The sequence below is a fragment of the Podarcis liolepis genome (assembly GCF_965112155.1).
Source record: "Podarcis liolepis genome assembly, chromosome: 9".
In the NCBI taxonomy this organism is placed as follows: Eukaryota; Metazoa; Chordata; class Lepidosauria; order Squamata; family Lacertidae; genus Podarcis; species Podarcis liolepis.
In genome coordinates, this window is record NC_139564.1 from 61,651,501 (window position 1) to 61,679,064 (window position 27,564).

Genomic DNA, 27,564 nt, shown 5'->3' on the forward strand with positions numbered 1-27,564 from the left:
AAATTGATGTTTCCTAGGTGAATATTATGCCTGCCTCTCCGGAAAAGTCTTGAGCTTCAAAAGAGGCTGTATGATATGAGATCTCCACCTGTGATTTCAATAGCTTCATCCCTGTCTAGCTAGGCATCACACTGGGCTGTCAAATGTGAGAGATGAACATGCCTACAGTGGCATGCATTTGTCTTGAGTGAGATACGTCTTCTGCTCACCACTGCTACTTAGATCCCCAAAAGGACAAAACCTTGATTGTAGACATGCTCTTTTGCCAGCAACATATTTTGTTCTCCACCTCAACCCCTTCTTCTTCTTCTTCCTCTTCTTCTTCCCCAACCACATCAAAGCTACTTTAGCAGCTTTCCTAAAGCAAAGCCCTTTGAGGTCAATAGACGTAGGGACGCCATGGAATTAGTGTCCTGGTGGAATTTCGAAAATTGACTGGATCTTTGAAATCCCCCCCCCCCAAAGCGCAACAAACTGAAGAACTTTCATCAATGACTTGAGAGTTTCTTAACGTTTCAGTGTGGAGTTTGAGGCGCAAGTGCAGCATGTCCTGGTTCACTGCTTGAGGTGAAATGGGATTGACTGCCCTGCCACCCACCCAAAAGTGTGAATTAGCTCTTAGTAAAGTGAGTGGACATTATGATCTTGGAAGATGTTTAGTAGGGCCAGTTCTGGGGTGCCTTCGAATACTTGTTTAGTTATTTTGCATATTTCCCATATGGCTGTTGTCCAGAATAGTTGGATTTTGGAGCATAACAAATGAAACCGATCTCTTGAAAATGTAACTTGAAAAAAGAGCCATTGCCCATACTTTTGTAAACCAAGAAATCTTTAATAAAAGAAACGTTTTAAAAAATGTGTGAATTAGACTCTTAGTTTCCATTTGCAGAGCATGTGGAAGGCAGCAATGGGTTGCTTGACTCTTTAAATTAATTCTCTTTTCCTTCCTATAAAAAACTACACAAGGCACACTCTCTTTTGAAGTATGAACTAACATATAATTTTTTCTCAGTGTACTTGCAGCTGCAGATTAAATACATACAATGCAGGTAGGCGATACTGAAGTTTGTAAAACGTCGTCACAGACTGTTACCAGCCCCCCCCCCCAATATTTTATTAAAGTTGATACCCCTGCTCCCCAGAAAGTGCTTTAGTGTTACATTTGCTGCACTCATAACTAGAGCAAAGTAACTGACTGGGACTTTGCTCGCTCGGCGCTGCTGCCTCGTGGCGCGAGAGCGCCTGACTGGACAGCGCCCGACTGAGGCAAAAGCAGGCTGCTCGCCTCCAGCTGCCTTTTCCACAGTGAAACTCCGCCTTCCCCTCAGCCTTGCCGAAGAGCGGCGCCGCCACCGCGCATGCTCAGTCGCTCTCTCCCCCCCCCGGAGGAATGGAGAAGAGGTGGGCGGAGCCTCGACGCCAGAGCCGCGCCCGGGCGGACTGGGGGAGATTTCCTGCGCGCGCCGCAGACGCCCCAGCAGCCCAGGCGTCCCAGTGTCCCGGGACGCGGGTGGTCTCTTCGCCCAGGGATGGCTCCTCAAGGACCGGCCGCGACGCCCGCCTACCCGGCTGCTTTCTTCCAAGCCGCGTCCGCCCAGGCGAGCAACCTCTCGGCTCCCGGTGGGTGCGGAAAAGGCTTCCTCCTTCTGGGCACATACTTTATATTTTGCATTTTGGGATGGGGAGGGGAAACACTGGGGTGCAGTTGTCTTTTGCCCTCCATCGTGGGGGCTTAGCTCTCTCTCTTCCCCATGAATCTCCGTTATTCATCTGCTTTTTTCCAGCACTTCCCAACTTGCTGTTGATTAATTTTTTATTTTCACTCCCGCCTGACTTTTGAAGCCCTCCCTCCAGCCCCGCTCCCTTGCTTCTCTCTCACACTCCTTGCTTAAGGTTAGCGCCACCTTTTTTGTTTTTAATTTTCCCAACTGGGCCATCCTGTTATGCAGAAACTAAGCTTTTCCTGGCAGATTAGCAAGCAGAAGCTTATCCCTTAGGTGGATCTCAGCTCCTGTATGTCAGGCTGCTGTCAAACCCACAGCAATGGGGCAGTTGTGTGTGTGTGTGTGTGTGTGTGTGTGTGTGTTTTAAATTGCACGTCCGATTCTAGTTCAGTCTTTTTCTTTATAGGGTTTTTTTTTTCCTTTCCCCATAATCGTTCTTCCTCAGCCAGAAAGTAAATACATGATCTCCAAGGGCTGGGCTTGTTTCAACCTCCGTTGTGCAAAAGGACAACATCTGGCTTCGGCCGCTGAGTTCAAGTTCATTTCCAGAGGCTATTTTGACTCCCAGCCAGCTCAGCTGTGAAACAGTGCTTCAGGGCATGTGCAAAGAGCCACTAGGCTTTCTCCAGATAACCACAGCTGTTCTTGCACTCTCTAGGATTCAGACTTTGAGACTGGTCGACTCTGCCTCACTTCATAAAAGGAGTCAAGGTGATATATACAGAACAATCGGCAAAATTGATAGTAGACTGTGCCTCACAGGTCCTTGCATTTTTCATTCTTTTTGCAACCAATCACTGGCTTCACCTAAAGCTTTGTTCCAAAGAAATTATCCATCCAGAAATAGCACTTTGGTGTCTTCTTTCCCCAGCCCCCTATTGCAATCCTTCTGCTGTTTCCCTGCTGTTTCTTGCTGTGTAATTACTTCTGAATAATTTCAGTTATCCTCATCTTATTACCAGATTTACAGTGAAATAGTGCCAGATGCCACTGTGAGCCCACGTTACAAGATTCCTCCACGGGAGACACTTATTTGTAGGAATACTAGAGTGTAAATTATGTGCAAATCAATTCTCTGCAACAGTACCACATGTATGCATTTTTCTGTATGCAAGGAAGTTCCAACTGAGTGCAGTGAAACAGATTGCTGCATTTGGGAAGACTTGTCACTCAGATTGCATGCTGATTCCTTAACGTACAGGATTTTTTTTTTCAATGCCTCCGTTGACTTTTCCTCAGTCAAAAGTTCAGTCCACTTAATTGTGCCCCACTAGTGCATGTTCAAGATAACTAAAAAGAAATTACATAGCTGCTTTATTTTATGTGTTAACCACCTTTGTGAACGTACTTTGAAGGGTAGTTAATAGTTGTAGATTGTATTATGTTTATCAATATATTTGTATGTGGAGCTGTGATGGAAAGATAGTTCAGTGAAGCAGCTGCGGAATTGGGTTGGTAAATGGTGGCAGATAATCTATGTTAATATAAAGTAAAAAGTAGCCATTAGTGTGTCCCTCCTTTAGTATTTTTAATTCATTTCTGCCTTCTATCACCTTTTCAAGTTCTCTATTTTACAGGATACAAAGTCACGATGGTTGGAGTCTGTCTGCTTTCATAACTGTCATTCCTTCCTATAACAGCAATAGATCATAGAACTGTGACTCATTGGTGTTGTGTTATGGAGGATTAAAACGGTTATATTCTTTGGTTAATTAGTATTTTGGGGATGTGTTAATTTAGCGAATACTTTTTGTGATTTGCTGATAGTGTACTATGTTGCTGAAAATCAAGGGTAGTTTCTGTCTCTGTCTCTCTCTTGCAATCTGCTAATTCCCTGTTCTGGATCTTAGACACAACACTGGTTGTTGGAATAAGGAAATCTGGCCTTGGAATACTTGCATTAAAACCCAAACACTATTAAATTGTCTCATGTACAGCTGCTCTTTCTCTACCATCTGCCTTACTTTCCCCCACCCCCAGTATTTTGAGCTTCCCTGAGCTGTTTACTTGTAGTAAACCGTGCAGTGAGAGCCTACTTATGGGCTGAAACTGTGTTGGGTTTTGGAAGGGGAAAATGAAACTGTTCACTGGCTGAGTTGCATTGGGAGGAGTTGTTGGAAATCTGCAAAACTTTTTCTGTGGACTGATGTGGTCAGGGATAGCACAAATTGTTAAAAAGTGATTAAACTGGAGCTCATGCTTTTCTTGTGGGTTTCTCGTATGACTGTATTGACATGAAGACATTTCCTGTACTTTAAAAGGAGCTTATGTTTTATGTATACATGTAGCTGGCACATACATTTTTAGACTAAAGTTTATTTTTAAAAGTCTGCTACAGTTGTTTCAAATGTATATTACTGAAAAGGCAGCTTCGTCTAATAGCTCAGTCGGGTTGTGGGTTCGAGACCCAAATTGGGCAGAAGATTCCTGAATTGCAGGGAGTTTTGAGTAGATGACCTTTGTGGTCCCTTCCAATTCTACAATTCATTGATTAGATGATTCTGTATGAGGGATCTGATCTGCCACAAAATGTTGCAGTTTGAAGTTTGCCTGCCGGCCTGGCCATTTTTCAGGGCATTGCATTATATTTCTCCCCCAAACCCAGTTTTTCTATTTTTAGTCCTCACAACAGACACTTGACATTCTGAGCATGCTCAGTCGTTGTTTGGTTTTCTCCCAATTTAGGTTTTTTTCCCTGAAACGATTTCTATTTCTGCAAATGACTCGGGCTCTCTCAGTCATGCTGAAAGCTCCTTGCCTTATTTCGGCTATATCATCATCATATTATTATTATTTTCTATACCACTTTATATTTTAAAGAAAAGAAATCTCAAAGCAGTTTGCAACACATCAAAACATCAAACAAAAAACAATCCAGAATAAAACAAATTTACAATGAAAATTATTTCAATGAAAATATTTTAGATCTTTCTCTAAGTGACATTTGGCTTTCCCCATATTTATTTACCTTATTAGAGCACTCTAGGAAGCCAATGTGGTGTAGTGGTGAGAGGGCTGGACTCAGACCTGGCAGATCAGTGTTCAAATCCCCATTCAGTCAAGAACATGGGTAGGCAAACTAAGGCCCGGGAGCCAGATCCGGCCCAATCGCCTTCTCACAATCTGGCTGCAGACGGTCCGGAAATTGGCTTGTTTTTACATGACTAGAAAGTGTCCTTTTATTTAAAATGCACCTCTGGGTTATTTGTGGGGCCTGTCTGGCGCTTTTACTTGAGTAGAATGTGTTCTTTTATTTAAAATGCAATTCTATGTTATTTGTGGGGCATAGGAATTCGTTCATTTTTCCCCTTCAGAATATAGTCCGGGCCCCCACAAGGTCTGAGGGACAGTGGACTGGCCCCCTGCTGAAAAAGTTTGCTGACTCCTGGTCAAGAAGCTCATTGGATGACCTTGGGTCTGTCACAGTCTCCTAGTCTGACCTTGGGTCTGTCACAGTACTGGCACCTCACAGGGCTGTTGTAGTAGGGAGTAACTGAGGAGAGTGTGAAGCATGCAGTGCTTTCCCCCCTAGTAAAATAGGTGCTAGTACTCACCATGAAGTTGTTACAGTACCACATTTTTTGACAACAAAAAAGGAGATGTGCTGGTACTGCATACCCTTAGAGTACTCCCTGGGGGAAAAAGGACTGTATATATGGGATATAAATCAATAAATAAGCTTCTGCTTAAGAAAGCTAGAGGGGCCGGCCAGCCAGCCAGAGATGTCAGTCGCCATCCTGGCATCCAGAAAAATCTCCACGTGGTTGCAATTGGACCCCTGCCAGTCACAAAACATGCCTGCGCCTGGCTAATTTTGAACACCGCTGTTGCCGTTTTGTTCTGATTTGGTGGCAAACAGCAGGTTTTCCTGGAAAAGTGGAAAGTGACTGGACAAGCCCTTGGGCTGAATCTGTATATTCCAGGAATATACGGTACATATTCCTTTACCTTTTTCTTATTCCAGGAAGGTGTTTAGGGTTCTTGGAACGACCATCAGGAAAATGATTCTGTTTCCATTCTCCATCCTAATGAAAGTTGATTGGAATAAAAAGTGTGGCACTTAATAGTTATAGCAAGAAGGATAGCATTTCTAATTGGGCCTACCCTCTCTGGTTCTCCTAACCATGAATTAGAAATATTTCTGGGACAGGTGAGGTTGAATGAGAAGCAGTAACTGGTGGTGGGGAGAAACCAGGCCTTGTTTTCCTTAGATAAACATGGAAACTACATACTGACTGCTTTGCTTGGTGTCAAAATAGAGTTTTGCCCTTTGGAAGCGAACACCAGTAATTTCTAACAAGCCAATGTGTGATTCTCAGGTTCATTTCAATTTTCTACTCCTTTATATTCAAGAATGAGGTGCTGAAAAATGTTGCTGCCTTTTGCAGCCTCCAGCTTTGCTCTTAAGTTTTCTTGGCATAGTTTGATCTAATGATATTCTTCAGGGTTGATATATTTCATAACATGCTCTTTTCGTTGTTGTAACCAGAATTTTGTTTACGTTTGAAAGAAGAGCAGGATTTAAATAAAGCAATAAATGATTGGCCCACACTTAGTATATGTTATGCATATGGCTTCTGAAACTGACACATGTTTAAATTGGAACTTGTTGTTCTTCTATGTACACATTTTGCATCAATCTACAGTATGCTCGTTAATTTATTTTTTCATTAGGTACTTTGTTGCAAAGGAGTGCATCTCAGCAGCAGTGGGGGAAGGGAATGTGTGGTGCATTCTCTTTGCATTTGTTAAAAGCTCCGTCATTGCTTTGAAACTTTTGTAAAGAATCCTCGTCATGGAGAATTTATTTTTTGGTCCCATAAAATTATTGCATGTGCATGACAGATTTATGTACTGTGCTGGAACAGGACGTTTTAAGATGGGAAACTATCCATTATGTGATTTTTTAAAAAAAATATCTATTGGCAAACAATATATTTTTTTAAAAAATGGAGGCTTTCTTTCAGTAATAAGAGGACATGGAAAATTAGGAACAGCTTGATTTGCAAGGTTATTAATGGGGCACATGCCAGAAAATATGTGTCAGTTTATTATTAAGCGCTCTACATTGTAATTCTACAAAAGGCTGGTTTGAGGGTTTTTTAGTGGACATGTCTAGTCATATATTATGCCCACTGGCTTGCTTTGTTCACCTGAAATTTCATGCATGTTTCTAAGTTGATGGTTCTAATATATTGCCACCAATGGGTTTATTAGGACAGGCTTGATAAGGTATTGTCCCCTTTTATAAACAATATACATTGTGTGGATCCTCACATCTCTGTACCACATCATGGGAGAATGTGGGCGGGTGTGAATGCAAATTTACCTGTGGGTTGTGTTGCGTGGTGATCCTCGTAACAGGAAAATACCTTACACATTTGTATGTACATCACCTTTTAAATCACATTGTAAATGTGTTGAGTTTGAATTGTGTTATTGTTTAAAAACTTTTAAATAATTACAGTTTTTTTTGGGAGGGGGGAGAGCAATGGGTTGGATCCAAAAATTCCCTCCTTCCAGTGGAAGTCGTCTTATGTCAGAGGAAGGGATCCTTTTGATCACCCGTTGGGCATGGTGCTTTACAACAACAACAACAACAACAACAACAACAACAACAACAACAACAACAACAACAAATTATTTATACCCTGCCCATCTGAGTTTCCTCAGCCACTCTGGGCGGCTCCCAATCAAGTGTTAAAAACAGTCAGTATATACAAACTATATGATGACAGGTCCCTGCCCTGAGGAGCTTACAGTTTAAAATTTCACCACGGGAAAAGAACCAAGGAAGGTGATGGAAATGGTAGATGGGATAAACAGGGTGAGTGCACATTTAATTCAGTTGCTGGGAGACTTTCTGGACAGGGATGTATCTGGATATAAAAGCAAAGAGATAATCAGGTCAGTGGGAAACTATGAAGAACCGTGAAACTATAAATGAGGCACTTTTGCTGGATCTGGGAGTGAACAGGGTATTAGTGCTGGTGCTTATGCAGAACAATTGTGGTTGGAGTGGTGGCTGAGGCGAGTGATTATGGTAGCTGAATTTTGAATAGGCCTGGCGGCTGGAACGAGGGGAGGGAAAAAAACAGGCTTGGCCTTTTCACTTGCGGCAGCATTAAAAGAATTGATTGCACAGAAATAAAATTAATGAAGGATATTATCATGGAGACCTAGGGAACAGAGAGAGTTAGGCAAGTGATAACTTTGATGGATTATCAAAGGCAACAGAGAGGTCAGGAAGCAGGAGGAGGAGGCCATAGGCTGCAGAGACCCTTGGATTTACCAGTGAGGAAATGGCTAGTGGTTTCTGTGAATGGTAGAAGCGACATCGCAGGGAGAGAACAGCTAACGGGAGAGAAAAAGTTGAGACAGCAGGAGCAAGCATCACATTTCTATGGAGGCAAAGGACAGAAGGGAATATGAATGGGTAGCTAGATAAGGGAGGATGGGTCCATTTTAACAGTGAAGTCAAGTATGGATAACTTGATTACAATTACCTTTTGAGACTCACGTTACAGCTTTTCTTGGCCATCACTTCCTGATCCTTAACTTAACCATACAGATGTATTACTTAATCCCCATTGGGCTAGCTAAAGGATGCAAGATGAACTTCAAAGAGATTTGTGATTTTATGGTTGGCTTATGTTTGTGTGAGAAGGGAAATCTAAATAAGTTCAAAGGTTTGCAGACTGATTTCTGCAAATCTTGGCACTAGGGTAGATGAATGTATCATTTACTGGAATGTAGCTTTACCTGGTGCTGAGATGGTTTTTTAAAATTGCAAAGTTTTTTTTATATAAAAAAATCCATCACTTGCAATTTAAAGTGCTACAATTAAGGTGTGACTGTTTTGATTCTACTAGATTGAACACTTTGGCTTATAGGGAAATTGCTCTCAAAAATTCTCTTGCCTGTGTCAACCTGGTGCCCTTTGGTGGTTGTGGATTACAGTGGTAACTTGGCTCTCAAACTTAACCAGTTCTGGAAGTCTGTTCCAAAACCAAAGTTAGTTTGGACTCTGAGAGAGAGAGAAAGAGAGGAGAGTTTGGACTTGATATCCTGCCTTTCACTCCCCTTAAGGAGTCTCAAAGCGGCTAACAATCTCCTTTCCCTTCCTTTTCCACAACAAACACTCTGTGAGGTGAGCGAGGCCGAGAGACTTCAGAGAAGTGTGACTGGTCCAAGGTCACCCAGCAGCTGCATGTGGAGAGCGGGGAAGCGAACCCGGTTCACCAGATTACGAGTCCACCGCTCTTAACCACTACACCACACTGGCTCTGGAGGGGTACCACATAGGCAGGGGCTGGAGTAAGAGGGCTGTCTCTGTCTATATGCATGTTCTTGGCTGGCAGGTGGGAGGCTAATGTTTACTGTTTTTTACAAGTTGATCAGTTTAGTGCCATGTTCATTCACTTCCCTCTCCTGTCTAGAGATGTGAAGGTTTAGAAAAAACAGCCCCCTCTTTTCACCCCCCCAGGCCTCTTCTCCCATCATATAACATCAGATGTAGTCATAGTTTTCTTGGCATGTACTGTGGTACCTTGGGTTACAGACGCTTCAGGTTACAGACTCCACTAACCCAGAAATATTACCTCGGGTTAAGAACTTTGCTTCAGGATAGGAACAGAAATCGTGCAGTGGCGGTACGGCCCGCAGGAGGCCCCATTAGCTAAAGTGGTGCTTCAGGTTAAGAACAGTTTCAGGTTAAGAATGGACCTCCAGAACGAATTAAGTTCTTAACCCAAGGTAACCCCTGACTATTAGGTCCAGTCGTGGCCGACTATAGGGTTGTGGCACGCATCTTGCTTTATTGGCCGAGGGAGCCGGTGTACAGCTTCCAGGTCATGTGGCCAGCATGACTGAGCCGCTTCTGGTGAACCAGAGCAGCGCACGGAAACACCGTTTACCTTCCTGCCAGAGCGGTACCTATTTATCTACTTGCACTTTGATGTGCTTTCGAACTGCTAGGTTGGCAGGAGCAGGGACCGAGCAACGGGAGCTCACCCCATCGCGGGGATTCAAACCGCCGACCTTCTGATCGGTAAGCCCTAGGCTCTGTGGTTTAACCCACAGCGCCACCCATGTCCCAGCCAAGGTACCACTGTACTTAATACCTTATGTTAACTCGGTAATACTTATTAGCACCTCGTAAAATAGGCCTCTACTTACATTTTTAAACTCACATAACACCCCCTCCAAGGTGCTCAGCTATATTCTTTAAAAAGGAGCCACATTGCAGCTTCTGTTTCTGTCTGGTGTTTAGTGAATCTTGTGTGGTTTTTTGGGAAGAGAAAGATCAGCTTTGCTGAGCGTTGAATAGCGAATTCAGCAGGAACAGAAGCAGCGTGATATGCCTTACATTTTGCTGTTCTGTTAGTAAAGACAAGATCAGTTTCATCAACTATCTTTGTAAAGTCCAAAAGCTGTATTTAGCAGGGTCGACTTGAAAATTCACAAAGAAGTGAGAGTTCTTTCATGTTCCAATATTTGTCATCCATCCTGATGAGCTTTGGTGAATTCAAAACTCGCTAACCATATTCCTTTTTTAATTAAAAAAAATTGGTCCTCCTAAAGATATTAACCACACACTGTTGGACCAACATGGCTACTTTGATTTTATTGTTTTTTATCCCTCTCAGATTTCTCAATACTGCTTCTGCATGATTTCAGCCGATTTGGTTAAATTTGGAGCACAAAAGAAAATATATAAATAAAAATGCCAGTAAGCATCAAAGTTAAAACTTGTAAATTGATAGGAGCATAGAAGCCACTCAGCAAACTGCTTCAGTTTTTGTAAGCACCAGCTGCCATAGAGCGCATGCAAGGTTGGGCATCTGATCAGTCAAAAATAAAATGAAGTCAGCTGTGAATTACAGAAGGACAATTGTTCCAGGAAACTGGGAGATTATCTAGTATTCAGATCTAGTCCATTAGGCAGGAGTGATGAACTCCTATCGTCCAGCGGGTCAGATTATTATCTCCACCCACCCCTTTGGGCCAACTTCTTCAGGTAGTTAAGACCACTCTCCTGTCTGTCATCTGAAGGTGGTGGTTGTTTGTACAGAAGGAGCAGGGCTAGCAGGATTGAGCCCTCTGCTCAACAGCTGATGAGCAGAGGGTTCAATCCTGCTAGCTGGAGGGTTCTGCTTTGCCACTGCCTGGGTGACATGCTGGAGAAAGAGTACCCAGCAGGATCAAACCACGAAGGTAGTGGTGCCCACCCTGTGGAACGCCCTCCCATCAGATGTCAAAGAGATAAAGAACTACCTGACATTTAGAAGACATCTGAAGGCAGGGAAGTTTTTAATGTGTGACATTTTGATGTATTTATAATCTTTGTTGGAAGCCGCCCAGAGTGGCTGGGGAAACCCAGCCAGATGGGCGGGGTACAAATAATGAATTATTATTATTATTATTATTATTATTATTATTATTATTATTATTATTATTGGCTAAAACTGTTTAATCCACTGACCGCCTTAAAGTAAAACACAAACATGTATCTAGCGGCTATTCACTCGTGTTGCTTTTGTGACAGAACTTTATGAACTTATCAGGATCATTTTTCTCACCCTGCGGAAAACATTTCTTGCAGTTTGTCTGCCAGCTTTTTGTTTTCTGCTTGCAAGCTTCCTAAAGGGCTAGATTAGGAAGATGAAATGACATCATTACTGCTATTAAAGAGCGGAAAGTCTTGTGCCTTTACTTTGAGTGAAACTTCCTCCTGATAGAAGGCGCTAGCTTTAGCCAGCTTGCACAGGCAGACTTGTGGGTTAGCAGCATGAAAATCTGGCTGACTTTCATCACCTGTCTAATTTAGTTTGCTCCTTGTCAACTTGGGTCTCTGAGAGCAGTTTCTTCATATTTTAGTAGAAAAATAAAGATACTTGGTGCTGCAGAAAGTCTCATTTTTGCAATTATAGTCAGTTCAAGAGAGAACTGCCTCCTCTTGGCTATACTTCAGTACAGTGGTACCTTGGGTTAAGTACTTAATTCGTTCCGGAGGTTCGTTCTTAACCTGAAACTGTTCTTAACCTGAAGCACCACTTTAGCTAATGGGGCCTCCTGCTGCCGCCGCGCCGCCGGAGCACGATTTCTGTTCTCATCTTGAAGCAAAGTTCTTAACCCATAGGTACTATTTCTGGGTTAGTGGAGTCTGTAACCTGAAGCGTCTGTAACCTGAGGTACCACTGTACTTGAATATAAACATCTGTTTTGTTACACCTCTGCTCCACCCTAGGCATGTATCTGATGGGGTATATGAACCTCCAGGATGTATGGGGTATTAGGGAAGAGGAAGTGGTATTAAAGGGACACGGGTGGCGCTATGGTCTGAACCACTGAACCTCTTGGGCTCGCTGATCAGAAGGTTGGCAGTTCAAATCACTGCGACGGGGTGAGCTCCTGTTGCTCTGTCCCGGCTCCTGCCAATCTAAGAGTTCAAAAGCACGCCAAAAAGTGCAAGTAGATAAATAGGTACCATTGCGGCGGGAAGGTAAACGGCATTTCCGTGAGCTCTGGTTTCCATCATGGTGTTCCGCTGCACCAGAAGCAGTTTAGTCATGCTGGCCAACATGACCTGGAAATTGGTCTGTGGACAAATGCTGGCTCCCTCGGCCTGAAAGCAAGATGAGCGCCGCAATCCCATAGTCGCCTTTGGCTGGACTTAGCCATCCAGGGGTCCTTTACCTTTACCTTACCTAGTATAGTGGTACCTCGGGTTAAGAACGCAATTCGTTCCCGGAGGTCCGTTCTTAACCTGAAACTGTTCTTAACCTGAGGTACCACTTTAGCTCATGGGGCCTCCCACTGCCGCCACACGATTTCTGTTCTCATCCTGAAGCAAAGTTCTTAACCCGAGGTACTATTTCTGGGTTAGCAGAGTCTGTAACCTGAAGCGTCTGTCACCTGAAGCGTCTGTAACCCGAGGTACCACTGTACCTCTGTTGGGGGACACGTCATTCTCCTTCTGTTTGTCCACCTTTGTCCCCACTTTGGTCCATCTTTGTACCCCACTCAGCTCTCACCTCTAGCTCCTAAAAGCTATCAGCATGTGACAGCAGCCACACCCTGGGAAATGACTTTGACTATCTAAACCAGATGAAGGTAGCCAGTGGGTCTCAAACGCTTGGTGAGTTAGGGAATTCCTCTGTATGCAAAGCCAGCCTCTGCTGGCAGATTGAGCGGATGGGACCAATAGCCGGTTCAATGGTTCATAAGGCAGTTTCTGCATGTGCTGCAGAGAGAAGTGAGGGGCAGATGGGGCTCATCAACCTGGGAAGATAGCCCATCTTTGAGAAGGAAACATAGGTGCCGACTCCATGGGGCTTGAGGGGGCTCGAGCCCCCTCAAAAAAATTTTTTGGGGGGCTCAGCCCCCCCAATAATCTCGGGCGGGCGCCCTTCCAGCAGAGCGCCGCCGCCGTCCCCCGCCTCCTCCCCACCTGCTCCTTCGCCAGCCAGCCAGCCGCGCGCCCTAATTGGAGAGCCCCGGCCGGAAATCCCGCGAGAACAGGGGAATCCCGACTGGCCACACCTCCCAGCCAGCCAATCAGCTGGCTGGGGGGGCGTGGCTTGCCCTATTTAGGGCCGGAGCCACTTTATTTGCATATTCATGAGCTTATTTATTATTCATGAGCTTTCCCGGGCCCCCCCAATATTTTTTCTAAGTCCGCGTCCCTGGAAGGAAAATTCTGATTCTAAACCTCCACTGCCTTGCGGGACATCTTAAGGAGGAGAAAAGGCCAAGGAGTAAATCCTGCACAAATCCAGATTGGAATCCCTAAGACGGTTGGATGGCGCTTTGCATTCCTCCTTTTGGCAACTCCTTCAGCCAAGCTGGTGCCAAATGTATTGCTTTGTTTTCCTTTGGACCACATCAGAGAGACCGAGAGGAGGGTTTTGTCGCCTGGGCAGCCCAGGACCTCCATGCACATTGCCCAGGTTTGTGCTCTCTCGAGGCAGAAGGATGCTAACAATGGTCAAGTACTGCTGAACTATGTATGGAAGTGAGAGCTGGACCATAAAGAAGGCTGATCGCTGAAGAATTGATGCTTTTGAATTATGGTCCTGGGGGAGACTCTTGAGAGTCCCATGGACTGCAAGAAGATCAAACCTCTCCATTCTTAAGGAAATCAGCCCTGAGTGCTCACTGGAAGGACAGATCCTGAAGCTGAGGCTCCAATACTTTGGCCACCTCATGAGAAGAGAAGATTCCCTGGAAAAGACCCTGATGTTGGGAAAGATGGAGGGCACAAGGAGAAGGGGACGACGGAGGACAAGATGGATGGACAGTGTTCTCGAAGCTACCAGCATGAGTTTGACCAAACTGTGGGAGGCAGTGGAAGACAGGAGTGCCTGGCATGCTCTGGTCCATGGGGTCACGAAGAGTCGGACACAACTAAACAACAACAACAACAACAACTGCTGAACTGTCTCTGATGCGATTGACTACGCTGTTGGATTCCTTATGTGATTCTGTTTGTCAAAAAGAGAGAGGAGCCCAAGGAGGGGGGGAAATGAAAGCTACACATCAAAACCACAGTTTTGTCTAGGAATTGGTGTGAACTCTGACAGCTCTCATAATTAGCACATTGCAGATGAAGGGAAACCATAGCTCTGGATTTCTGTCCACCTGCAGACAGACCGTTTTATCTATTCCAAACATTGGAAGCAATGCTGGATATTCAGCAGGAAGTCACATTTTTTTCAGAAATTAGGAATTTATAAATATTGCTTGGGCTTTGCCCTTAGAAGCTCTGTGTAAATAAGTGTCTCTGCTGGTACTGTGGTTTTGTGAGGAAAGCATGATTAAATATTAGGGTGTTAGAAATTAAGTGGAGGTGTAAAGTAGAAAGGGCTACAGCTTAGCTTCCTTCTCGAATAAGTGAAGAATTCAAAGAAGGTGTGAACTATTCCAGTTTTGCTTAAAATGTCACATTTTCTCTTTGTGTACAAAGATAGTCTGGTATAACTTGAAATATTGCATACTACATTGTGGGCATTTCTGAAGCACTCAGAGGCTTTGTACAGGCTCCATTTTCTTTCTTCATTAGCATTTGGAATAAGCAAGCTAATCTACAGCTGCTTGTCATCTTTCATTTCAACTCTTCTCAGCACTTGGCTTTCTTAATTTCACTCCTGTTTCCATGGTGCCTTTGGAGACGGAGGCATGGCTGTGACAATGGTTTTTCCAAGGTTTTCTGGCGCTGGTTGTCATACAGAGTTGCGAACCATTGCTGGCCACTTTTGACATCACCTCTAAGTAGTATGGTGTGATTGTATAAATTGAGTCAATAAGTTTGATTACCGTATTTTTCGCTCTATAGGATGCACCAGAGCATAGGAGGGGGAGAACAGGGGAAAAAAATTCTCCCCCTCTCTGCGCAGCGCCCCTTCAGCGAAGCGGCAGGAGAAACGGAGCCCCTTCCATTTCTCCTCCCGCTTCTCTGAAGCGCTGCGCAGAGAGGGAAAACTATGCAGCGCCTCTTCAGCGAAGCGAAGCCTGGAGAGCAAGAGTGATCTTTAGCACTGACCCCTCTCGCTCTCCAGGCTTCAGGCGGCTATCCGCAAGCCTTTGGAGCGCAGTGGGAACTCCTGCTGCGCTCCGAAGGCTTGCGGATAGCTGCCTGAAGCCCGCGGAGCGCAGCGGGAGTTCCCTGTGCTCCGGAGGCTTCAGGTGGGGTTCAGCGAAAGCAACGCAAAGCCTCCGGAGCACGGGAAGAGCTCTCCCTCTGCGCTTCGGAGGCTTCGCGTTGCTATCGCTGAAGCCAAGGAGCCTGCATTCACTCCATAGGATGCACACAATATCCCCTTCATTTTTGGAGGGGAAAAGTGCGTCCTATAGAGTGAAAAATACGGTATATATTTCCACGAGCAAAGCCCACTTCTTGTCGATGAATTCGTTCTTTTAATGCATTAAAAATAACGAAACATTGTAACACATAATAATGCAATGCCGTGGATAAATCAAATTTATAATTATGTTGTTAACTCTATAATTATGCTTAAGCAGAACAGCTAAATTAAAGTAATTTAAACAATTGCATTATAGAATTCAATTTTACTTGCCATCAAAATGAAATACATACTTGGCTACAGTATCCAGGATTTGCTCATCCGGTGCCTTGCTTTTGGGGAACATTTAGTTTCTGGACTGAGAAGCGCATAAAATATCAGCATTGCTGTACAAATCTTACTAATTTTGTAGTCTTTCTCCCCCCTTGTTTTCATAGGGGGCCCTCGTACCTTGGCAAGCCATAGCGCAGAGGATGTTGCAAATAAACCTGAAAGTGGATCGTCAGGAAATGGGCAGCACCCCGAATATATTGCATATTTCCTGATTCCTGTCTTTTTCCTCATGGGACTCCTGGGGGTTTTCATCTGCCATATGCTAAAGAAAAAAGGATATCGCTGTACAACAGAATCTGAGCAAGAGGAGGAGCAGCTTGGGGAAAAGATAGGTAGGCGAGAATGATTTAAAAGTCTGGTGCCTGTGCTAATGTGGAAATAAGGAATAACAAGCATTAACCCCATTTTTATAGTGCTTGGATCAGAGGCTCTCAAACTGTGGTCTGTATACACTGGTGGTCTGCAAGCTCTGTTCAGGTGGACCTTGGAAACTTGCAAAACTGTGCTTAACCTTGCAATTGATTTATTTATTTCCCTGATGACCAGAGCCAGATCATTCAGCAGGTTAGCAAGGTTTTGGCCAGGGCCTGTGATTTTCATAATATGATACATGTGTAATAATAATAATAATAATAATAATAATAATAATAATAATAATAATTTTTTATTTATATTCCGCTCTCCCCAGCCGAAGCTGGGCTCAGGGCGGCTAACAACAATAAAATAATACAACATTCTAAAATCATTTAATTATAAAATTAATTCAAATCAAATTGATGGCAACCATTGGGCTAGAGTTCTGTGAAGATTGCCAAAGGAGGGAATCAGGCTGTGCCCTGTCCAAAGGCTTGGTGGAACAGCTCTGTCTTGCAGGCCCTGCAGAAAGATGTCAAGTCCTGCAGGGCCCTAGTCTCTTGTGGCAGAGCGTTCCACCAGATCGGAGCCACAGCCGAAAAAGCCCTGGCTCTGGTTGAGGCCAGCCTAACCTCTCTGTGGCCCGGGACCTCCAAGATGTTTTTCTTTGAAGATCGTAAGTTCCTCCGTGGGACATACCAGGAGAGGCGTGTAGTTTACTAATTTCCCGTAACTATTTCCTGGTTAAAGGTATTACAGTTGTACCTCTGCTCCTGAACGCTTTTGGAGTCGAATGATCCGGCTCCCGAAAGATCAAAAACCGGAAGTGAGTGTTCTGGTTTTCGAACTTGTTTCGGAAGCCAAATATTTGCCACAGCTTCTGCTGTTGTTTCTGACATGCCTGCGCAATCGGAAACCAATCGGAAGCCGTGCCTTGGTTTCCAAACGTTTCGGAAGTTGAACGGACTTCCGGAACACATTCCGTTCAACTTCGGGGTACTACTGTATTGCTGAACATAATCCAAGGCCAGAACTGATAAGCATTACACCTGAACTTCACAGAATTGTCCACCAAAACAGGCCATATCCATCACACTGGGAAAGCCAGACTTCAGTATTAAAATAAGTTATGTGCATACATTTTCATTTTATGGCAATAAAAGTAGTCTTACTTTTCACTCTGAGTAAATTTCATCAATATGTCAAATGGTAAAAAACAGTGCATCTTATGATAAAGCAGCAAAGTCAGGTTTGATAAGGAGGAAAACAGGGCATTATTGCAATTTTTCAATTCTTCCCCTCTCCAGAAACCCTCAGGGAGACATTGCTTCCCACCCCAGCCACCATAGTTTTAACTTTACCAGATACTTTACATCTCCACAAGCCAAATCTTTCTTTCTCTTTCCAGAGCTGAACGAAAGTATGAATGATAACGGTGACACCGTGGGGAAAATAGTTGACTACATTATGAAAAATGAAGGTATGCGGTACGGCTATTTAAAAAATATGAATGTGCAGGTCATGAGGAACTTCTGTCCCACAGCCTCCCCTCCTCACTATGCCTCCCATCTGCAGAATTTAGGCTCATTTTTATTAAGCTTCCTTTGGCTCCAATTGGAGGCATCAGTTAGGCATGTATCAGCAGCCAGAGGGAAGGGGGAGGAATATTTATGAGCCAGCCCACACCATATGCTGCTAGATCCACAAAGATCACCCCCTGGCAATCATTTTTTTCTCTCCAATGCTTTCCTCAATCAAAATGGCTTCAAGATATATGTGTAAATGAGAGAGAGGAGGAATGATGGGGGCATGGGGGGGAGAGACCCCCTCCCACTTTTTGAATTGCCTCTTCTCACCACCAATATGCAACCTTTGGAAGTAATGAAGACATTTAATTTAGGACTTTTAATTCACAACACGCATCGTATACACTTTCTCATTCATAATTCCAAAGAGATATTTTCCCAAGGATTCAAACTGCTTTGGGGTCAGGAGTAGAACGAAAGTTATTTGCGGCATGTTATCTTATTGATATAAGTGTGTGTAATGTCCAAGTTAGGCCAGCCATGTTCAAAGAGATCAACTCCAAAATGTTAAGTATTTCTTAATTATGTAATTCTTGCAGCTAACGCTGATGTTCTGAAGGCCATGGTGGCAGATAACTCTGTATATGATCCTGAAAGGTAAAACCTTTTTTTTTCCTTCATTTTATGCTCCACATTCAGGGGAGACAAGATGTTAATGGTTTTTGAGGTTGTTGCAGAAGGTGGTTTGTTTGAAGTTTGCAAATGCAGGCTTTTTCAGACAGATTGTACTGTAATAGTGAAGTTCTTAAAAGTTTCATATATGTGTCTTTAAAAGTTGGGTGCATGTTACATTAAGCTAGAGACAGCTGCATGTTTTTACAAAAATCCTGTCTGCGTGAGATAATAAATATGCTCGAATATACCTATAATTGCATCATCAATGCATATGGTGCCTCACAGAGTTAAGCTAAGTTTTCTGGCGAACTTTTAACAATTTAAACATCCAACAGAGCAGAAGAGAGCATGAGGAGGCAAGGAAACATAGGTCAGGTGAAAGAATATGTCTGGTTACACATACTTGAACTTAGGCTGTGTACAGACACAAACATTTGATGGGGGAGAGTTGTTCTGGAAGCCGACTCACTGTTCAAACCATTTCCCCTCCAGGGTCTCACTCAGGAGAAACTGGCATTGCAAGTTTGTTGAGAAGCCAGCTGTGGATTGACTTGTGCTTGTGACAGCACCTGCCCTCCATGGCTGGCATTTTTTTCTCCTCTTTAAATAGAGATTTTTTTTATTGTTATATTTTTCTAAAAGGTGATGAATGTGTACAAACGGCACTGTAGATTGTTGTTGTTTAGTCGTGTCCAACTCTTCGTGACCCCATGGACCGGAGCACGCCAGGCACTCCTGTCTTCCACTGCCTCCCGCAGTTTGGTCAAACTCATGCTGGTAGCTTCGAGAACACTGTCCAACCACCTCATCCTCTGTCCACCACAACATGTCCACCACCATACCACACTACGTTTCTGTCCTGTAACGTTTGTGTTTTTTGCTCTTTAAATATAGCCCTACTAGTCCGACTATGCCAGGCAGTCCAACAAGTCCAGTGTCTCCCTCATCGTCCGGAGGCCCTCAGCTGAAACACACTTGCCGAGGCCGCCATTTGCATACGGTTGGTGGAGTAGCCGGAACAGGTGACTGTAGCCGCTGCAATCAGAAGAGGTGGCACCTGTTCAGTCCAGCTAAAAAATCCAAAGACCCAAGAAGAGCCCGGCATGGGGAGGTTACAGTGTTGTCTGTTGGAAGGTGTGCCCGTTTATAATTTCATTTTAGGTGAAACCGTGACTTGATTCTCAGTACTGTGGTGGATTCGCAGTTTTGGTGGCGTGCGTGATCGTAGTGCACCTTCACATTTAAACTCTAGGGTTGCCATATGTCCAGGAAATATCGGCTATGTCCTCTTTTTTTTGTGGGGGGCAACATGCCCATCCGGGTGGGGGGGGGAGGTGAGGCGTTCCCAAAGCAAAGGAAGGATTGAACTCTGATTAATAAGAATATACACAGAAGCTTGAACCAGCAAGACTCTGGGAAGGGTGCGTATAATAATCTCTGCCTCCACCCCCTGGCCCAGGTCATTTTATTCACAAAAGAACTTTTTACAGAGTGTTCGTAAGAACCAATCAGATTTCTTCTAAGCATTTCAACAAACCCCACATGGGGACAAAGTTAAACTACCAAAACTAATTAAGCACGCATATTTCTGCGGTAAACAGAACTACAAAGGAGTGCATTTGGCAACCCCTGAGGTCATAAACAAGCAATACACATGATAAGAAGGATGGTCAGGAAGACAGCGATCATTATCACCATCAGGTGAGATCTGTTTCCTGACCCTAAGATTAACATCCTAAGATTAACATATCAGAAAAGCTACATCAAAGAAGCTGCCCACTGTCGTTGATGACCCAGGATGCCTGCCTGGCGAAGCAACTGGCAGTGTGCGTGACTGGTCAAGAAAGAGAAATGGAACAGGGATGCAGAGGTGTGGACTGATCAAGAATTATATCAAAATAGTTTAAACCCAGTCAACGCAATGCTTTCATTGCTGACACAGATGGCTTACTCTATATTTGTTATAATTCCTCATAGCAATTCCACCTGATCACGACAGGGGGGGGGGTGTTACATTTTAAAGGAAATGCCTGGGATTTTGGTATTAAAGGTCCATCACACTTTCTCCTTCTAACTTGAACATTTGGGGTGTTGTTTGTTTGTTTGTTGGGTGTTGGCTCAGGTATGGTTTCTGCCAGCCCAAGCTGGGGGAAAGAGGCCTTGAGTGGTCCTCTTTTTTGCTCTTCAAGATAAGGCAACCCTACGTCTAGTTTAGTTCAACTACAATGTGAAACAGGCCAGTCTATCTCTTCAGCAGAAATTGGCCAGCTTCTTTCCTGTGCAGGCCTGGTCCCTCGTAATCCCAGCTGCACAGCAGCTGGAATATCGCTCCCTTTGTTTGTGGTACTGTTGAGGACGAACTGATGCAGAAAATGAGTTTGGAAGCTCCATGTGAACGGAGACGTTTCTCCGTAGGTTTTTGCATTGGTGCAGGGAACTCTAGGGCATCCTGATTCTGTCGGGCTTGGCGCGCCCACTTCAAAACTGAAAGGGGACTCATGACCCCTTGCTGCAACTGCTTTACAGGAAAAAGCCAAAGATAAATTTGTAGGTGTGTTATAACACATTTGTTTCTGCATGGTTTGTAAGCTCCAGCTTACAATCTACATTCTGATGAAGTCCCATGTTTGTAGTGCTGGTAAGAACGGTGACTAAAGTGCAAAAGAGAGGTGGGGGAATAATATTTAGGGAATGATAACAGTTGAATTGTGTTCAGATTTACCGTAGTGGTAGAATGTTTGAGACTCTCTGCTCTGGAGGGACAAATTCTTAAAAGAGCATCCATTAGTTTGTCAACATAGTTACTCTTCTAGAATTTGTAATTGCAGCGCAGCCATAATCTCTAACCGCCTACTTCTCCACATATCGTTTAGATAGTTAATAATAATAATAATTTATTATTTATATCCCGCCCATCTGGCTGGGTTTCCCCAGCCACTCTGGGCAACTTCCAACAAAAAAATAAAAACACAATAAAATATCAAACATCAAAAACTTCCTTAAACAGGGCTGCCTTCAGGTGTCTTCTAAGTGTCCGATAGTTGTTTATTTCCTTGACATCTGATGGGAGGGCGTTCCACAGAGCGGGTGCCACTACCGAGAAGGCCCTTTGTCTGATTCCCTTAACCTTCGCTTCTCGCAGTGAGGGAACCACCAGAACGCCCTCGGTGCTGGACGTCAGTGTCTGGGCTGAATGATGGGGGTGGAGATGCTCCTTCAGGTATACTGGGCCGAGACTGTTTAGGGCTTTAAAGGTCAGCACCAACACTTTGAATTGTGCTTAGAAACGTACTGGGAGCCAATGTAGGTCTTTCAAGACCAGTGTTATGGGGTCTCAGCGGCCGCTTCCAGTCACCAGTCAAGCTGCCGCATTCTGGATTAGTTGTAGTTTCTGTGTCACCTTCAAAGGTAGCCCCATGTAGAGTGCGTTGCATTAGTCCAAGCGGCACAGTTGCCCCATTCAGGACCAGGGAGTCCCCCACACCCGCCCGCCCCCTGTCCCCCCAAAACAGTCTCCCAGCAAGATCATCTGTCTTACGTCTTTCAAAGTGATAAGCCCCTCAGTCATTTCAAAACTAATACAATTGTAAATTTAGAGAAACCTTTCCGAATTTTGCAGAGGCGGTAGTAAAATGCTGGATTGCTTTAATAGCTCAGCTTTGTCCCAACAGGTTTAGAGTCACAAAGGTGGAACACAAATCTGCTTCCAAGGAACGTAAGAACTTGATGTCTGTCAGTGGCGTCGAAAGTGTCAATGGTGAAATGCCGGCTACCCCTGTCAAAGAAGCCTCGAAAGAGGCGCCAGTCACACCTGCTGCCAAACAGGTACCAGATGATCAGCAGCGCACTCCTGCCAAGAAAGAGGATAGATCGAGATCTGGCTCCGCATGACAGTTGGACCCAGAAAGTGATGGGAGTCCAAGCAGAGGTCAGTATGTTGTCAGTTCTAAACATAGGACTTTAAATAATTTATAGGTAGGTTTATAAAACGCAAGATTGCCATGTTTCTGACAAAATTCAGGTCTGTGAGGGATAATATCATTACATAAACTTCCAAAGCGTCTTTTGTCTCTAGGTATTAACGTTCTGGGACACGGGTGGCGCTGTGGGTTAAACCTAGGGTTAAGCCTAGGACTTGCCGATCAGAAGGTCGGTGGTTCGAATCCCCGCGACGGGGTGAGCTCCCGTTGCTCGTTCCCTGCTCCTGCCAACCTAGCAGTTGGCAGAAGCGGCTTAGTCATGCTGGCCACATGACCCAGAAGCTGTACGTCGGCTCCCTTGGCCAATAAAGCGAGATGAGCGCCGCAACCCCAGAGTCGGTCACGACTGGACCTAATGGTCAGGGGTCCCTTTACCTTTATTAACGTTCTGTCTGTGGATATGCATGGAGATAATGGGTGGCATTATCACTTTGATTCAGAGCAGACCTGTTGGAATTAATGGACCTAGCGTAGCCATGTTCATTAATTTCAGTGGGTCTACTCTGAGTAAGTGTCCCTTGAAAATGTGAGCACTGAACTGCAGAATATTGATTCTTTGTACGATGATCACAGTTATTGGGCCAAGTTTAATATTAAGGGAACAACAACAACAAATTATTTATTCCGCGCCCATCTGGCTGGTTTTCCACCCACTCTGGGCGGCTCACAACAGAATATTAAACAGAATAAAACATCAAACATTAAAAACTTCCCTAAACAGGGCTGCCTTCAGATGTCTTCTAAAAGTCAGATAGTTGTTTATTTCCTTGACATCTGATGGGAGGGTGTTCCACAGGGCAGGCACCACCACCGAGAAGGCCCTCTGCCAAAGAGATGCACGTTGGAAAATGGCCGTTTGTCCCTTAAAGTGAGGCACGTTTCTGTTTCTCTTCTCTTGCAGATGGAGGCTTTTGAGAAAAAGCACACACAATAGCTTTGGGGAAAATTCAAAACTGGGACACTGGCGTCTCTGAAGAGAAGTATATAAATGCACTAGCGCTGCGCATAATTTTTGTGACTGAATCCATGCAGGTTTTGGTCCCAGGTATTTTAAGTGCTCTAGTAACTAAAATTTTAAGGACAGTTTAGTTATTTGACAAGTTACTGGAGCACACAGTCAGCAATTTTTATATTTATAAAACATTATGTTTTTCCACTTCGAATAAAGTTGAACTGAATGAAATCCTTCTTAGAAATGACAAACAATAATCAGTTTGCCAAGATGCCTCTGCTGCCATAGTGCAATGTTAAAATGTGTTGTCGTGTGTTTGATGTACCAAGGAGCAAAGTCTTATATATTGGCTGTTTCTGTAAGGGAGGTGACCAAAGTCGAGCTATATTTTGCATTTATTGCTAAATGCCAATGATTGCTAAATTAAGCATTGCTTAATTTTATTTTCTCAGTATACTTACACAATTACCGTTTTTGTGCTCAAAGCAACCTCTGTGACAGGCTTCCTCAACCTCGGCCCTCCAGATGTTTTTGGCCTACAAGTCCCATGATCCCTAGCTAGCAGGACCAGTGGTCAGGGATGATGGGCGTTGTAGTCCCAAAACAGCTGGAGGGCCGAGGTGGAGGAAGCCTGCTCTGTGATCTCTAACAAACCTGTTTTGGTCATGAACCTTGATAGATGTTGTATTAAATCCCGAAAGAACTTCAAAACACCATATTCTGCTCCTGCAGATTTGTGATTGAATTACTGCGGAGGCAGTTGATGACTTTCTGCATGCATTGGCCTTAAATTATTGTCAATTTTTTTATTGATAATTTTATCTTTTTTTTTGTAAACCGCTATGAGGTTTTTGTATAATCAAGCGGCGTATGAATTTTATGAAACAAATAAACAAATATATATAGAGAGAAATATTTTTACTTTTGGTTGATGGCGCTTTTCAAGGCAAACTTTGAAGGCAATGAACCTTCTGAAATTCTCCACTAATGGCATGTTTCAGAGAAGCTGCTACTCTTCATTGCCAAATGGCCTCTAAACTGTGAGGAATATTTTTCATGATAGTGGTAGGGCATTATCTGGGAAGATAACCGATTAGACTATCAGAGTTAAAAAAAACAACTCACTCTTTTCTTTGCAACAGGTTCGCTGTATATACATAACTAATTTTATAAATATGCCCAGATTAGGAAGCTGTCCACTCTAACAGTAAATAAAATCTTGTCAGCTTGAACCAAGCAAAAGTAGGAGGTTGCAATTCAGAGATTTCTGTTTTTTTGGGAGCACTTTCCCTACCTCTATGTATTTTAAATTAGGATCTACTAGTGGAAATTCATGCACATCAAGAAATATATTTGTAGCACAATGGAAATGGGTTCATATAAAAGGCGTGAGAAGTAATATTTCAACTTTAACCAGGGCTAAACCCTATAAATGTGTTTCAGGGAGGGGGTTATTGTTTCATTTTCGTTCTTGTTTTTATTATGCATTTTGTGTTTTTTATCTTGTATTTTTATGTTGTGAGCCACCACCAGCTCTATGGGTGAAGGGTGGTATATAAATTTAATAAATAAGGTAAAATAAAATAAACCAAAGCCTGTTTTGAAAATGCTGCATGTAGTTTTAGTCCCTCCATTTAAGGTTTAAAATAAAATAGCAAAAACAAACAAACCCAAAAGCCTTATTCACATAAGCATAATACAAGTTCTGTGGACTTCATAAACCTGAAATTTTATCATAACAACACTTAACAGTAATGGCTTCGAAGTAGACGAAAATGTAGGTTGCACTGTATTGTGATAGCTCCCTTAAAATTAGGTATGACTTGGTTAAATAAACAGACCCCTTGCCAGATATCCAGTACATTTGTCTAGGACTGAGCTGAACAGGAGGAAGAAAGCACTTTTTGCAGAAAACGTTTGCCCGCGAATGAGGGAATGAAGAATACCCCTTAGCCCAAATTGGCTTTTTGATGTTGTCGCATGCCTAAGATTGACAGTGTGGCATAGTGACCTTGCAGTGTCATAATAATTATGGTGCAAATCTAAAGAAAGCGATTGTTTATCACAGTTCTGTGAAACTTGCTCCATAGTTCCTTCTCATGCGTAGACGGTGTCCTTTGGGCTACACGAGGAACCAAACCCATTTCTTTAAAAATGGAGGGTATGATGAATTAGTCACACCTACCCATAGGAGTTGATGCGGGTGGCGCTGTTGTCTAAACCACTGAGCCTAGTCCTTGCCAATCGTAAGGTCGGCGGTTCAAAACCCCATGATGGGGTGAGCTCCCGTTGCTCGGTCCCTGCTCCTGCCAACCTAGCAGTTGGAAAGCACATCAAGTGCAAGTAGATAAATAGGTACCACTCTGGCGGGAAGGTAAACAGCATTTCCGTGCGCTGCTCTGGTTCACCAGAAGCGGCTTAGTCATGCTGGCCACATGACCCAGAAGCTGTCTGCGGACAAACACCGGCTCCCTTGACCAGTAAAACGAGATGAGCACCGCAACCCCAGAGTCGTCCGTGACTGGACTTAACGGTCAGGGGTCCCTTTACCTTTTACCCATAGGAGTTAAGGATCAGGGTGTAGTGTGGGGGTGCCAGGGGGGGGGGCCCAGGCACACAGTTTTTGAGCAGGCATGACCAGGTGACCCCACCTGCGGCCTGGTCAGGCTCCTCCTTGCACAGGCGGCTCAGTGCGGCCCTACTTTGTTCCGCTGGGGGTGGGATTGCTCTAGCAGTGTTGGTGGCGGGGGCTGGCGCCACCCTGGGTGTTAGCAACTGATGCTACACCATTGTGAGGGTGGCCTAGGATTTTGGCTTATGCGATTCCTGGTTGGGTAGGATCACTTTGTCTCAATACAGTGGAATCTCGGTTTTTGAGCGTCTCAGAAGCCGAACAATTCAGAACCCGAACACTGAGAACCCGGAAATAATTCCTTCCGTTTTCAAACGCGCCGTTCAGAAGTCGAACGGCTTCCGAGGCGTGTTTTTCAATTTTCCCCATTGAACTTGCTGACAGCCCATTGCGCCTCGGTTGTCGAACGGTCTTCCGGAACGGATTACGTTCGACAGCTGAGGTACCATTGTATCAGAAATTGCTAAAAAAAAAAATTAAAAAATGGCCAGTAGAGGTGAATAAGGGTTGCTGAGAAAACATTTCACCTTCTGAAAGCACTACATCCATAACAGTCCTGCAATTTTAACGGAAGGTATTTTAAAATGCTATTGTGCTTAACAAATGTGTTTGGTATGCAAAAAAAATGTGAACCCCCAATTCCGGAGCCTAATCTACATGTGGAAACAGGATGCAATCCTACCTGTGTAGGGGAACCTTTGCATCTTAACACCTGACTCATCCAATGCCTCTTCAGAAGGGTCTGATTCCAGATAAGGGATTGGTGAATCTTCTTCACTTTCTCATTTTACCAGTCTTAAATTCAGTTCTCTACATCAGTTTGCAATAATTTGTTGTTTTTTTAAAGAATTCTGAAAATTCACCAGCATTTTAGTGTGAATTTCTCCTACATGTATGTATGCGGTTTTGCCTCATATACATATTTTTGTGAGCCATATTTTCCTTATATTTAAATATTCTCTAACACAACGCATTTTTGCTCATTTTCACAATTGTATCCTCGCAACATGCATATTTGTACACATTACTTGGCTGGAGAACTGCTTTGCTTTGCTGTGTGAATTTTGAAAGATGGCAGTTCACATAGCGTTTCAGGAAATGTGAATTATCTTTATTTGCCTTTAAATGCGAACTGAATCAAATAGTTTTGCCATGTCTAATTCAGATTTGTGATTGGTTGGGTCTAGAACAGACTGCATTGAGGATCTGTTTAGTGGGGAAATGTTTGTGAATACTCTTGTGTGTGTATGTCTATTTGCTGAAGTTGACAAAAATATTTGGATTGCGGCTGTGGTGTCTGCTACGCTTGAACAAGAGTGTTGCAGAACTGTCTTATAACCCATGAAACTCTATCATTATGATTGTATGATATACGGACTGACATAGTAAGGCTGAAGCTCGCTTTTCACATTGTGTTAAATGTATTTTAACAATACGGTTAGTATATAGATTTTGTACTACTTGAACAATAAAAATACAAAACCCTTAAAAAAAATGTTCTCCTGTTGCTTTTTTTCAAGTCAGACGTCATTTGCTTTCCAATAAGATGTTGACTTTTTAAATTCCTGGAAAAGCAAGTGTTT

General features: G+C 43.7%; 1 protein-coding gene across 1 annotated transcript; it reads left to right on the plus strand.

Annotated features, from left to right (window-relative positions):
- The first annotated feature begins 1,390 nt into the window (after nt 1-1,390).
- Nucleotides 1,391-27,476, plus strand: RELL1 (RELT like 1). The gene is made up of 7 exons (XM_083460112.1): nt 1,391-1,620; nt 15,967-16,194; nt 17,625-17,696; nt 18,342-18,399; nt 19,312-19,551; nt 22,089-22,345; nt 23,299-27,476. The coding sequence occupies exons 1-6, from the start codon at nt 1,530-1,532 to the stop codon at nt 22,306-22,308; spliced, it is 909 nt and encodes a 302-aa protein (XP_083316238.1). The 5' UTR covers nt 1,391-1,529; the 3' UTR covers nt 22,309-22,345; nt 23,299-27,476.
- The last annotated feature ends 88 nt before the right edge of the window (nt 27,477-27,564 follow it).

Coding starts and splice junctions, on each gene's coding strand:
- RELL1 (XM_083460112.1), top strand. CDS start 1,530: ATGGCTCCTCAAGGACCGGCCGCGACGCCCGCCTACCCGGCTGCTTTC. Junction 1,621..15,966: donor GAGCAACCTCTCGGCTCCCG/GTGGGTGCGGAA, acceptor TTGTTTTCATAG/GGGGCCCTCGTACCTTGGCA. Junction 16,195..17,624: donor GCAGCTTGGGGAAAAGATAG/GTAGGCGAGAAT, acceptor TTCTCTTTCCAG/AGCTGAACGAAAGTATGAAT.